Here is a 14,391-nt window from a genome sequence, read left to right as displayed (position 1 = left end):
AAATAAAAAAATTTAAAATGTTTTCACTAAAATGCTGGTATTTCCCCAATTTTTACATTTTTACAAGGGGTAATAGGATAAAATGACCCCCAAAATTTGTAACCCCATTTCTTCTGAGTATGTAAATACCCCATGTGTGGACGTCAAGTGCTCTGCTGGCAAACTACAAGCTCAGAAGTGAAGGAGCGCCATTGAGCTTTTGGAGAGAGAATTTGTTTGGAATGAAAGTCAGGGACCATGTGCGCTTGCAAAGCCCAACGTGGTGCCAGAACAGTGGACCCCCCCCCCCCCCACATGTGACCCCATTTTGGAAACTACACCCCTCACAGAATTGAATAAGGGGTGCAGTGAGTATTTACACCCCACTGGCATATGAAAGATCTGTGGAACAGTGGGCTGTGCAAATGAAAAATTAAATTTTTCACTTTCACGGACCACTGTTCCAAAAATCTGTCAGACACCTGTGGGGCGTAAATGCTCACTGTACCCCTTATTACATTAAATGAGGGGTGTAGTTTGCAAATGGGGTCACATGTGGAGGGGTCCATTGTTCTGGCACTAAGGGGGCTTTGCGCACACACAAGTGGCCTTCAATTCTGGAAAAAGTTTCTCATCAAAAGCCCAATGGTGCTCCTACTCTTCTGAGCATTGTAGTTCGCCCGCAGAGCACTTTACATTTACATATGGGGTATGTTCTTACTCAGAAGAGATGGGGTTACAAATTTCTGGGGGGCTTTTTTTTCCTATTTTCCCTTGTGAAAATGAAAAATTTAGGGTAACAAGCATTTTAGTGTAAAAGATTTTTTTCATTTTCCCATCCAAATTTAACGAAAATTTGTCAAACACCTGTGGGGTGTTAAGGCAAACTATACCCCTTTTTACATTCCGTGAGGGATGTCGTTTCCAAAATGGGGTAACTTGTGGGTATTTATTGTTTTGCGTTTTTGTCAGAACCTATGTAAAATCAGCCACCCCTGTGCAAATCACCAATTTAGGCCTCAAATGTACTAGTGCGCTCTCACTCCTGAGCCTTGTTGTGCGCCCGCAGAGCATTTTACGCCCACATATGGGGTATTTCCGTACTCAGGAGAAATTGCGTTACAAATTTTGTGTGTGTTTTTTTCCTTTTACTGCTTGTGAAAATAAAAAGTATGGGGCAACACCAGCATGTTAGTGTAAAAAAAAAATGTTTTATTTTTACATTTACATGCTGGTGTTTCCCCCAACTTTTCTTTTCATAAAGGGTAACGGGAGAAAAAGCCCCCCAAAATTTGTAGTGCAATTTCTCCCGAGTACGGAAATACCCCATATGTGGCCCTAAACTGTTTCCTTGAAATACGACAGGGCTCCGAAGTAAGAGCGCGCCATGCGCATTTGAGGACTAAATTGGGGATTGTATAGGGGTGGACATTGGGAATCACTGGTGTAGAATACCCCTAAAAGGGTGCCTCCAGCTGTTGCTAAACTCCCAGCATGCCTGGACAGTGAGTGGCTGTCCGGAAATGCAGGGAGTTGTTGTTTTGCAATAGCTTGAGGCTCCAATTTGGAAACCCTGCCGTACGATACGTTTTTCTTTCTTATTGTCGGGGACAGTGTAAGGGGGTGTATATGTAGTGTTTTACCCTTTATTATGTATTAGTGTAGTGTAGTGATTTTAGGGTACATTCGCACTGGCGGGTTACGGTGAGGTTCCTGCTAGGAGTTTGCGCTGTGGCGAAAAATTTGCCGCAGCTCAAACTTGAAGCAGGAAACTTACAGTAAACCTGCCAGTGTGAATGTACCCTGTACATTCACATGGGGGGCAAACCTCCAGCTGTTTCAAAACTACAACTCCCAGCATGTACTGAAAGACCGTACATGCTGGGAGTTGTACTTTTGCAACAGCTGGAGGCACACTGGTTGGAAAACCTTCAGTTAGGTTCTGTTACCTAATTCAGTATTTTCCAACCAGTGTGCCTCCAGCTGTTGCAAAACTACAACTCCCAGCATGTACTGATCACCGAAGGGCATGCTGGGAGATGTAGTTATGCAACAGCTGGAGGTACGCAACTACAACTCCCAGCATGGCGAGACAAACTGTGGCCCTCCAGCTGTTGTAAAACTACAAACCCCAGCATGCCCAAACAGCTGTCTGGGCATGCTGGGAGTTGTAGTTTTGCAACATCTGGAGGGCTACAGTTTAGAGACCACTGTATAGGGGTCTCAAACTGTAGCCCTCCAGATGTTGCTAGGCAACTCAACGGCTTCCGTAGGATCCTTGGAGCCACATCGTCGTCCTCTGCAGCTGCCGATCTCCACCGTCGATCATAGCCTCTGCCGATGGGTAAGTGGATCTTCGGCGCAGGTCCACGTCGGTTTCCCCCCCTTATTTTCACCATAGACCATGACCCGGAATTGCACAAATTGAAGGTGTGAATTCACCCGCGATTTTTGGCGATCGCCAACATATGGGGGGGGTCTGAAACGCCCAGTTTAGAAGCAAATTCCCATAGCAAACCTCTTCTAAACTGGGCGGTTCCCGAGACACGTGTCATCAGAGATTACTTAGACAGAAAAGAACAACCTAAACTTCAGAAGCTCATAAGTACTGAAAGGATTAAGATTTTTTAATAGAAGTAATTTACAAATCTGTTTAACTTTCTGGAGCCAGTTGATATATCAAAAAAAGTTTTTTCCTGGATAACCCCTTTAAGGCTCACCATACCCCTTGTTATGTTCCGTGAGGGGTGTAGTTTCCAAAAAGGGGTCACATGTGAGTATTTTTTTGCGTTCATGTCAGAACGCTGTAAAATCAACCACGTCCACATATGGGGTATTTTCGTACTCCAAATTTTGGGGGTCTTTTTCCTTTTACCTCTTGTGAAAATGCAAAGTATGGGGCAACACCAGCATGTTAGTTTAAAAACATTTTTTTTTTTTTTTTTTTAGTGTAGACCTCAATTTTACCTTTTCAAAAGGGTAAAAGGGGTAAAAAGGAGAAAAAGACCCCCAAAATATGTTGGGTAATTTCAACTGAGTACAGAAATACCCCATATGTGGAACTAAATTGTTGCCTTGAAATACGACAGGGCTCTGAAGTGAGAGAGCGCCATGCGTATTTGAGGCCTAAATTAGGGATTTGCATAGGGATGGACACGGAGGCAAGAATTAGACTTGCCTCCGATACCAAAATTAGCCTACGGTAGTGTTTCCCAAACAGGGTGCCTCCAGCTGTTGCAAAACTCCCAGGATGCCTGGACAGTCCATGACTGTCCAGCAATACTGGGAGGAGTTGTTTTGCTACAACTGCAGGCACCGTTTCGGAAACAGTGCCGTACCACACGTTTCTAATTTTTATTGGGGGGGGGGGGTAACTGTGTAGGGGTAAGTGTATTTGTTGTGTTACTTTTAATTTTGTGTAGGCGTAGTGTAGTGTTTTTAGGATACATTCACACTGGCGGAGGTTTCCAGCGGAAAATTTGCTTCATCTCAAACTTGCAGCGAGAAACTCACTGTAAAACCGCCCGTGTGAATGTACCCTATATATACAACCTCCAGCTGTTGCTAAACTACAATTCCCAGCATGCCCTTTGGTTGTCGTGCATGCTGGGGGTTGTAGTTATGCAACAGCTGAAGGTACATTGGTTGCAAAATACAGACTCCCAGCATGTACGGTCTATCAGTGCATGCTGGGAATTGTAGTTTGCAACAGCTGGAGGCACACTGTTTGTGAAACACTGAGTTAAGTAAACTCTGTTTCGCAACCAGTGTGCCTTCAGCTGTTGCAAAACCAACTCTCAGCATGCACTTAAAGCTGAAGGGCATGCTGGGACTTGTAGTTATGCAACAGCTGGAGGCACACTACTGCAACTTCCAGCATGCCCTTTGGCTGTCTGTGCATGCTGGGGGTTGTAGTTATGCAACAGCTGGAGGCACAAAAATGTGCCTTCAGCTGTTGAATAACTACAACCCGCAGCATGCACAAACTACCAAAGGGCATGCTGGGAGTTGTTATGCAACAGCAGAAGGCACAACTATAACAACTCACAGCATGCCCTTGTGTGCATGCTGGGAGTTGTTGCTTAGCAACAGCAGGAGGCTAGCCTTACCTCCTGCTGCTGCGCAGTGAAGATCCGCCTGCAGTCTCCTTCGCTGCTGGGGCCCCAATCCCGCCACCTTTGCCTGGGATCTGAGGCCCCAGCCTCAGGTGAGGGCTCCCGGCAACCGCTCTCGCCCTTCGGAACAGGGGCAGAGCGGGTGCAGTTAGGGACACAACCACAGCAGGCATCCCGATTCGTCGGCCGTAATCAGGATGATCGTGAGGTGGCACCAGTGCTACCTCTCCCCTGCTGCTAAGTTCCATCTCGGACGGCACCTATCATCCTTTTTTTCCGTGTCACCCGATTGACCCGGAATTTCTGCAAATCGCTGATCTGAAACTCAGGACCCCCCCAGGCATTGTCACGCGATGCCTGCTTAATGATTTCAGCAGGCATCCCGGTCCCCACCCGGTGAAAGTACAGGTACACCTGAGGCCTTAAGGATCGGGGATGCAGGGCGTACGCATACGCCCTGCATCCCCAAGAGGTTAAGTTACAATGGCCCAGAACAGACCCCTGTATGTTGAATTTATTGTAACGTGAGGGACCACTATATTAACCCTTTCATGACTCAGCTAATTTTGGCCTTCATGACCCAGTCCGTATTTTCAAATCTGACATGTGTCTCTTTAACCCGTTGGGGATGGAGGGCGTATGGATACGATATGGACACTTAAGGACGGAGGGCATACCTGTACACCCTCCGCATTTCCAATCACCGCCGCTCGCCAGGCAGTGATCAGACCGGGATGACTGCTGAAATCGTTCAGCAGGCATTCAGTGCCAATGCCAGGGGGGTCCTGAGACCCCCCCATGTCGGCGATTTACGGCTATTCTGGGTAATACGGGTCTACGGTGACCCGAAAATAAGGGGGGGGGGGATCGGGGTTGTCCAAGACACCCACGATCCCCCTGAAGGGATAGGAGTGAGGTGGCAGGGGTGCCACCCCTCCTATCCCTGCTATCGGTCGTCTAGAAGCGACGACCAATAGCAGATCGGGGGGGGGGTTAACTTTCGGTTTCCCTGTTCTGCCCACTCACAATAGGCGGGGTAGAACGGGGAAACCGAGGAGGACCGGCGCCGAAGATCCACTTACCCATCGGCGGCGACTGATCGGCAGCAGAAGAGGACGGCGATGCGGCTCCCTGGATCCTACGGAAGCCGGCGAGTTACATAGTTACCATAGTTGCCTAGCAACATCTAGAGGGCAACAGTTTGAGACCACTGTTTAGTGGTCTCTAAACTGTAGCCCTCCAGATGTTGCTAAACTGCAAATCCCAGCATGCCAAAACAGCTGTCTCGGCATGCTGGGAGTTGTAGTTGCATACCTCCAGCTGTTGCATAACTACATCTCCCAGCATGCCCTTCGGCGATCAGTACATGCTGGGAGTTGTAGTTTTGAAACTGCTGGAGGTTTGCCTCCCCCAACCCCATGTGAATATACAGGGTACATTCAAACAGTAAGTTTCCTGATTGAAATTTGAGCTGCAGCAAATTTTTCGCATATCGCAAACACCTAGCGGGAAACTCACTGTAAACCCTCCAGTGCCAATGTACCCTAAAAACACTACACTAACATAATAAAGGGTAAAACACTACATATACACCCCCTTACAGTGAAAAGTTGGGGGCTACACCAGCCTGTTTGTGTAAAAAATTTTAAAATTTTACATTAACATGCTGGTGTTGCCCGATACTTTTTCCACAAGAGGTAAACGGAAAAAATGACCCACAAAATTTGTAACGCAATTTCTTCTGAGTACTGAAATACCCCATATGTGGATGTAAAATGCTGTGCGGGCACACATCAAGGATCAGGAGTGAGCACACTATGTACAGTTGAGGCCTAAATTGGTGATTTGCACAGGGGTGGCTGATTTTACAACGGGTCTGACAAACGCAAAAATAATTAAATACCTACATGTGACCCCATTTTGGAAACTACACACCTCACAGGACGTAACAAGGGGTATAGTGCGCCATAACACCCCACAGGTGTTTGACGAATCTTCATTAAAGTTGGATGGGGAAAATGAAAAATTTCGGGTAACACCAGCATTTTAATGGAAAAAATTAATTTCTTCTTCATTTTCACAAAGGAAAATGGGAAAAAAGCCCCCCCAAAATTAAAGTGTATAGTGATCTACGGTTGCACTACAATGCTAAGAAGAGAAGGAGTGACATTGGGATTTTGGAGAGAAAATTCACTGTTCTGGCACGACGGGGGGCTTTGTAAACGCACATGGTCCCTGACTTCCATTCCAGACAAATTTCGTTTCCAAAAGCCCAATGGCGCTCCTTCTCTTCTGAGCATTGTAGTGCGCCAGCAGAGGATTTGACATCCACACATGGGGTATTTCCATAATCAGAAGAAATGGGGTTACAAATTTTGGGCGGAATTTTCTCCTATTACCCCTTGTAAAAACGTAAAATTTGGTGAATTTTTTTTTCTTCATTTACACATCCGACTAACAAAGAGTCGTCAAAACACCTATGAGGTGTTAAGGCTCACTGTACCCCTTGTTACGTTCCTTGAGGGGTGTAGTTTCCAAAATAGTATGCCATGTGTTTTTTTTTTGCTGTTCTTGCACCATAGGGGCTTCCTAAATGCGACATGCTCTCCAAAAACATTTCAGCAAAATTTGCTTTCCAAAAGCCAAATGTGACTACTCCTCTTTTGAGCATCGTAGTTCGCCCGCAGAGCATTTTACGTCCTAACATGGGGTATTTCCATACTCAGAAGAAATGGGGTTACAAATTTTGGGGGGCATTTTCTCCTATTACCCCTTGTAAAAATCTAAAATTTAGGAAAAACCAGCATTTTAGTGAAATTTTTAGTTTTCTTCATTTACACATCCGACTAACGAAAAGTCGTCAAACACCTGTGGGGTGTTAAGGCTCACTGGACCCCTTGTTATGTGCCTTGAGGGGTGTAGTTTCCAAAATAGTATGCCATGTGTTTTTTTTTTCTGTTCTGGCACCATAGGGGCTTCCTAAATCTTCCTTACTCGAGAGAAATTTACACATTTTGGGGGCTTTTTCTCCTATTACCCCTTGCAAAAATTCTAAAACTGGGTCTACAAGAACATGAGTGTAAAAAATGAAGATTTTGAAATTTCTCCTTCACTTTGCTGCTATTCCTGTGAAACATCTAAAGGGTTAAACTTGCTGCTATTCCTGTGAAACATCTAAAGGGTTAAACTTTCTGAATGTCATTTTGAATACTTTGTGGGTACAGTTTTTATAATGGAGTCATTTATGGGGTATTTCTAATATGAAGGCCCTTCAAATCCACTTCAAAACTGAACTGGTCCCTCAAGAATTCCTATTTTGAAAATTTTGTGAAAAATTAGAAAATTGCTGATGAACTTTGAAGCCCTCTGATGTCTTCCAAAAGTAAAAACATGTTAACTTTACGATGTAAACATAAATTAGACATATTGTATATTTGAATCAATATATAATTTATTTGAAATGTATTTTCCATACAGGCAGAGAGCTTCAAAGTCAGAAAAATGCTAATTCAATTATTTCATCAAATTTTTGAATTTTTCACCAAGAAATGATGCAAGTATCGACCAAAATTTACCATTGACATAAAGCAGAATATGTCACGAAAAAACAATCTCGGAATCAGAATGAAAAGTGAAAGCATCCCAGAGTTATTAATGCTTAAAGTGACAGTGGTCAGAATTGCAAAAAATCCTCCCGTCCTTAGGGTTATAATGGGCTCCGCCCCAAGGGGTTAAATGGTAATAACTTAGAACCGCTTTTACGTGGCAAAGTGATTCAGATATTGTTTTATCGAGACATATTGTACTTTATTTTCGTGGCAAATTTTTGTGGATACATGAAGCGATTTTTGTGAAAAACTCTAAATTATTGTGAGAAATAATCCACTGTGGAGGTAGCCCTAGGGCTTACCTCTGCTTCACTGCCAGCTCCGGTACTCAGAATGATAAAGCCTGGCAGGACCAGGCTTTATCAATCGAGCGCTGAGCACACAAATCAATGTGGTTCTATGGAACCACATTGATCTGTATGAGGAATCTTATGATTCCTCCTAAAAGTCCCCTAAGGGGACTAAAAGTGTAAAAAAAAAAGTTTTAAAAAGTTTAAAAACAAACACATTAACCCCTTCCTTATTAAAAGTTTAAATTCACCGCCTTTTCCCAAATTCCATATAAAAATATGTAAGCATAAAAACAAACATGTGGTTCGCCGCGTGCGTAAATGTTTGCTCTATAAAAATATATTGTAAATTATACCGCACGGTCAATGGCGGTCAAATAGCGTAAAAAAGGAATAAAAAGCGATCAAAAAGTCCGATCAAAACAAAAATGGGGGTCAGAAGAGGACAATTTTATATGTATTAATTTTCGTGCATGTAGTTATGATTTTTTCCCAAAGTACAACAAAATCAAACCTATATAAGTAGAGCATCATTTTAATTGCATGGACCGACAGAATAAAGTTAAAGTCCTTTTTACCAAAAAATGTATTGCGTAGAAATGGAAGCCCCAAAACGTACAAAATGAGGAGAAGCTTGAAAAGAAACCCTTTTGAAATGGCGCTGCGGCTCCCTCCAAATGAAGAGGATGGACTGGATATTGTTTAAAAGGTTCACAGTGGAACCATTTTTATTCAATACAGAAAAAAAATATGAGATGATGCTTTTCGGGAGGTACCCACCCTTCCTCAGATCAGGATGCTTACTGTTCATCATACAGACATAAATGCATAAAAAAACGCCAGAGTACAAATTAGGGGGCATGGTTTGGTAACATCATGACAGGTAGAAACACTGCGAATTAATAATTACAATACAATTATGCAGTGGGCACATGTTCAGTTCACATGGTGTGCATTTAATAGAAAAACCATAAAGAAATTCATAACTTTATTGATTACTTTATAAACAAAGCGCTCTTTCATACACGGGTGGAGCGCAGGGCCCGAAGTGCTCGACTGTTAGTGAATGCGAGCAGGCGGCAGCTTCCGGGAACCTAGTTGCCATGGACGCGTTGCTATGCACGGCGGTCACATGCATAGCCAATAGATGCCAGCATAGATCGCAGTTAGTAAACATTGCGATCCATGCTGGCATAATGCAGCGGAGCTGACAGCCGCTGCGATGTAGTAGCTGAGAGCTGTTGAAGCCTCTTGATAAGGAAGAGCCCCAGTACAAGTGTGCATGCTATAATAAACATGTTGAAGAGCGCAAGGGCTTGTATGAATATTCAAGCACTCATGGTGGACATAGTGGCGAAAGGAATATGTATTACAGTATAGGTATTCAGGCGCTCGTGGGGGAGATAGTAGCAGGGGGATGTAATAGGTTAACAGATAAGCAGTGTGTCAATTGTATACGTAGGTGGACACACGGACATAGGAACAATGGAACCAATATGTCGATCACTAAATAGGTGCACACCTAAAAGCATAAATAATAAAATAAATGAATAAATAGGTGTATAGTAAAATATATATATATTCTCCATATGCACCACAACCCATATAAACACACAAAGGAAGTCCTGAAAAATACATAAAGAATATATGTACCTAAAAGCACATAAAATATATTTAAAAAAAATAATGAGCATAGAATATTCCAAGTAAAATATTCACATAAAAGCACCTGGAAAATGATAAACACGGAATATACCAATATAATACTCATAAGAGATGGTGGGGATGAGTAGATGTGGGTGCAAACGTGATGTGGGTATGGCAAAATATATATAAAAGAACGAGGTCCGGCACTAGGTTGGTTGCAGGTAAAAACTTCTTATTTCTTTATTTGAAGATTCTGCAGTACAAGGTTGAAAGACTGACGCGTTTCGCTAAAGAGCTTAAGCGACTCACAATCCAGCCTTCTGAGATATATATATATATATATATATATATATATATATATATATATATTTATTACCGTATTTTTCTCCCTCTAAGACGCACCGGCATATAAGACAAACCGTATTTTAAAAGGTGCAAAATCTAGAAAAAAAAGATTCTGAACCCAACAGTGATCTTCAACCTGCGGACCTCCAGATGTTGCAAAACTACAACTTCCAGCATGCCCGGGCTGGGAGTTTTAGTTTTGCAACATCAGGAGGTCCACAGGTTGAAGACCACTGGTGCTCCGGACCCGTCACCGCTGCCCTGGATGTCACTCCATCGCTGTCGCCGCGTCCCCGATGCTCTGGACGTCTTCTTCCCCGGGATCCACGCTCTCCGTCGCTGCCATCACGTCGCTACGCACGCCGCTCCTATTGGATGACGGGACAGCGTGCGCGACTATGTGATGACGTTGAAGGAGAGCGCCGGCCATACAGGGGATCCCAGCACGGAGCAGACACCAAGGAGACAGGTAAGGTACCTCCCGGTGTCCTGTAAGCTGTTCGGGACGCCGCAATTTCAGCCCGTCCTGAACAGCCTGACTGAGCAGCTGGGTTAGTGTCACTTTCGCTTCAGACGCAGCGGTCAGCTTTGATCGCTGGGTCTGAAGGATTAATACAGGGCATCACCGCGATCGGTGATGTCCTGTATTAGCCGTGGGTCCCGGCCGTTGATGGCCGCAGGGACTGCTGCGATAGGTGTGTATTCGCCGTATAAGAACAGTTTTGGGGAAGAAAAAGTGCGTCTTATACAGCGAAAAATATGGTAATTCTCAGTGTTTCTACCCGTCATGATATTACCAAGCCACGCCCCCTAATTTGTACTTTGGCTTTTTTTTTTATGTATTTATATGTCTGTATGACCAACAGTAAGCATCCTGATCTAAGGGTGGGTACCTCCCGAAACGAGTCATCTCATGTTTTTTATTTTCTGTATTAAATATAAATGGTTCCACTGTGAACCTTTTAAACAATATCCAGTCCATCCTCTTTTTTTTGGAGGGAGCCACAGTGCCATTTCAAAAGGGTTTCTTTTCAAGCTTCTCCTTATCCGCATTAAGGACAGAAGTGCAGCTGGTTCCTGCAACCCAGAAGGCAAGCAGCAACTCCCCCAACTACCTGGCGGCAGCCCTGTGTGCACAGCGAGGTTTGGAGTTGGGCCTGCCTCCAAACCCTACTGCACACACAGGGCTGCTGTGTGTCTGCCCCTAGAATATGCAGCGTATTTCCTGCTGCGCAGCGGATTTTGCAAAGGGTGAAATATGCTGCGTATACACTAAGTGTGACCTACCCTACCCTTTCTCTCACATCTAGAATAAGTTTAGAAAGATATGGTAATCATTCAACAATTCATTAGATTTACCTGAATTTCCACAAAGTGAGAAGGAGGGGCAGGAACAGCAGGAATTTCCTCAACAATTAGAACATTCTGCTCCATAATAAGCAGATCAGCTTCGTTGTCTACTCTCCTTTCTTGATCAAGAGGTTCGGAATGTGCACTCTCAATGTCCTCACTATCGTGTAGACTAATAACAGCTGTAAAATAAAAAAATAAAATGATGCCATAATGGAAAATTTGCATGTGTGAACAAAGCTTTATTGTGCACACACTGAGAATTTTGTTAGTATGCTAATTTTTAGATACACCAATAATAAAAACAATACAAGTGAAATATGCAGCATTACTGCTGGAAATAGTCAATGGATTGATATTTTATTTTTCATAGCATGTCCTTAAACCCAATGTTTACACTTTTATTTACATCATAATGTACTTTTGTTGTTCTTTGACTGAAAATAAGGCCTTAGGCTGCATTCACATCTCGTTTTGTACATATGGGCGCCGGATCCGGCTGGGGGAGGGGAAAACTGGGCTCTCCTGCACCCCAGCCGGATCAGCCAATGACTCCATTCACTTTAATGAGCCGACCGGAGTCAAACGGTGACTCCTGTCAGCTCAGTTTTGACCTGTATGCGGTTTCCTGACCGGACCTAAAACCGTAGTATACTACGGTTTTAGGTCCGGTCCAAAACAGGATATGGGTCAAAACTGATCTGACCGGAGTCACCACTTGACTCCAGTCGGCTCATTAAAGTGAATGGAGCCACGGGCTGATCCGGCTGGGGCACGGGAGAGCCCGGTTTTCCCCTCCCCCAGCCGGACCCGGCGCCCGTATGTACAAAACGAGATGTGAATGCAGCCTAACTTTGACTTTAAATAATGTACAAAAATACAAGGGACAGACAAACTCATATGGAGCCAGTTTCACATTTGGTTTGTGAGATTTGTACAGCCCTTTAAAAGGGGGGGGGGGGGGGGGCTTACATGGAAAGCTTAGCAATAAACAAACAAATGCTTATCAAAGTACAACAGTCTATAAGAGATAGAAAAAAACAAAGCTGTTGCATCTTTTTTATGCTTACCACATTGTCATTACAAAAAGCTTACTTGCAAAAGTAAATATATTGCTTTCAAACCTATATAGCCCTACTCAAATCGGCTCACCTCATAAAATAAAATAGAGAGGGGGTTAGGAAGAACCAACACTTATTCTTTATCTAGAAGATTGTTTTTAGCGAAACGAGTCAGAACGCTGGTGAGGTGTCGGGGATCTCTGTATTGTATGTATTTTCTGCTGCCATTGTTTTTTGCACTGTCACTTTCTAATTTTTTAATACATGTTTTGGGACTTATGAATTTTGTATCTTTATGCTTAGCCAGCACATTTTTTGTATTTTGAATCATCACTGTTGTGTCTGTGTTGACACACATTCATGTCTTTGGCTTTTTAGCGTGCAGCAGCTTGTATTCATAAAGACTGACATACTATCACATACTTTTGTTATATTTGATATCAATATCTATTTTTTTACTCCTCCGCAGCCTCCATTAATTATATTTGATATACCTTTTATCTATAATATATTTTTATACTAAATTACGTTTATACCTTTGCATAATATATATAATCTTTTTTTTACAACATTAAAAGGCTGATAGTAAGAGCATTTTTTTAGTTTTTCTACAAAAGTCCAAAATCAAATTTTTTGGGGTAACAACAAAATTTTGAATAATATTATATATATATTTATATATATATATATATATATATATATATATATATATATATATATATTATGGATCGACAGATATCGTTTTTTTAGGGCCGATACCTGATAACTTATACCGATATTCCGCTATAAGTTATCGGCTATTTATCCCCCCGCGACACCGCTGCAGATCAATGATTTAAAGCGGGCCACCCCCGCCGCTCAAACATTACCGCCCCAAACCCCACCCCCCGCACCGCGACCGCCCCCCCCCCCCCCCCCCCCCCCGAGTGTGTGTGCGTGTGTGTAATATATATTAGTAAATTTGAGTAGCCGTATTAGTCATTAGTCCAGTGATGCAGATGCAAATCAAAAAATGTTGCAGTATCTTGTAATACCTTTTTTATTGGACTAACAGAATTTTGTAAAGACAAGCTTTCAAGATTACTCCCTTTATCAAGTCCAAAGCAAATCTCTTTGGAATTGATAATGGGAGGAATCCCAAAAGCTTGTCTCTACAAAATTCTGTTAGTCCAATAAAAAGGTATTACAAGATACTGCATGATTTTTTGATATATATTATATATATATACACATACATACATATACACACACACACACACACACACACACACCCCCACACACCTTTTTACTCAATTGTCCATTCTGTCCTTGTATGTATTGATTTTAAATTACATTGATTAAAAATTTTATATTTTTATAATATCTATGCATGTATTTATTTTTATGTTTTAATGTGCGCTTATAGTTAAATACTTTTTCAAGTAGTCGAATGGAGTGAACATGTTAGAAACTAGTAAAAATCCTTTCATTGTCTTCTACGTCCAATAGCAAAAATGTACAATTTTGTAAGTCGACGAAATTTGCATTTTGTAAATTTGTCCTACACAGAATTGTGGAAATAAGTAAATTTTTTTATGCTTACCGTAAAATCTTTCTCGGAGGATCCACTGGGGGACACAGACCGTGGGTATATGATCTTGCCGCTAGGAGACGCTGACACTAGGCATACAAAAAAAAAGGTTGGCTCCTCCCGGCAGGCTGTACCCCGCCTACTGGCCCTGAGCTTATCAGTTTAGTCTCAAAGCAATAGGAGGCAACCGACAAAAAAAGAGAAACCAGTCCGAGAGAATCAGACAAAAGAAAAAACCGAGCCACCTCTCGGACAGAACCAACAAAAACATCTACCCAAACCATGGGTGGGCGCTTTGTCCCCCAATGGATCCTCCGAGAAAGAGATTTTACGGTAAGCATAAAAAAAATCTACTTTTCTCGGTCGGAAACCATTGGGGGACGTACCAAAGCAGTCCCCGGGGTGGGGAGAAAAATACTCAACCCA

The 14,391-nt window shown here is 42.8% G+C and overlaps 1 protein-coding gene across 2 annotated transcripts in view; it reads right to left on the bottom strand.

Moving 5' to 3' along the window:
• Positions 1-14,391, bottom strand: part of AHCTF1 (AT-hook containing transcription factor 1) — a 176,272-nt gene that overhangs the window by 16,888 nt on the left and 144,993 nt on the right. For both annotated transcript variants that reach the window (XM_056567149.1, XM_056567150.1), the window contains exon 32: positions 11,344-11,516. In XM_056567149.1, coding sequence (XP_056423124.1) covers positions 11,344-11,516 — 173 coding nt within the window. The remainder of the gene's footprint in view (positions 1-11,343; positions 11,517-14,391) is intronic.

The sequence above is a fragment of the Hyla sarda genome, chromosome 3, assembly GCF_029499605.1.
Source record: "Hyla sarda isolate aHylSar1 chromosome 3, aHylSar1.hap1, whole genome shotgun sequence".
In the NCBI taxonomy this organism is placed as follows: domain Eukaryota; kingdom Metazoa; phylum Chordata; class Amphibia; order Anura; family Hylidae; genus Hyla; species Hyla sarda.
The sequence above is the reverse complement of the archived record's forward strand: the minus strand, read 5'-3'. Positions and strand labels throughout refer to the sequence as shown.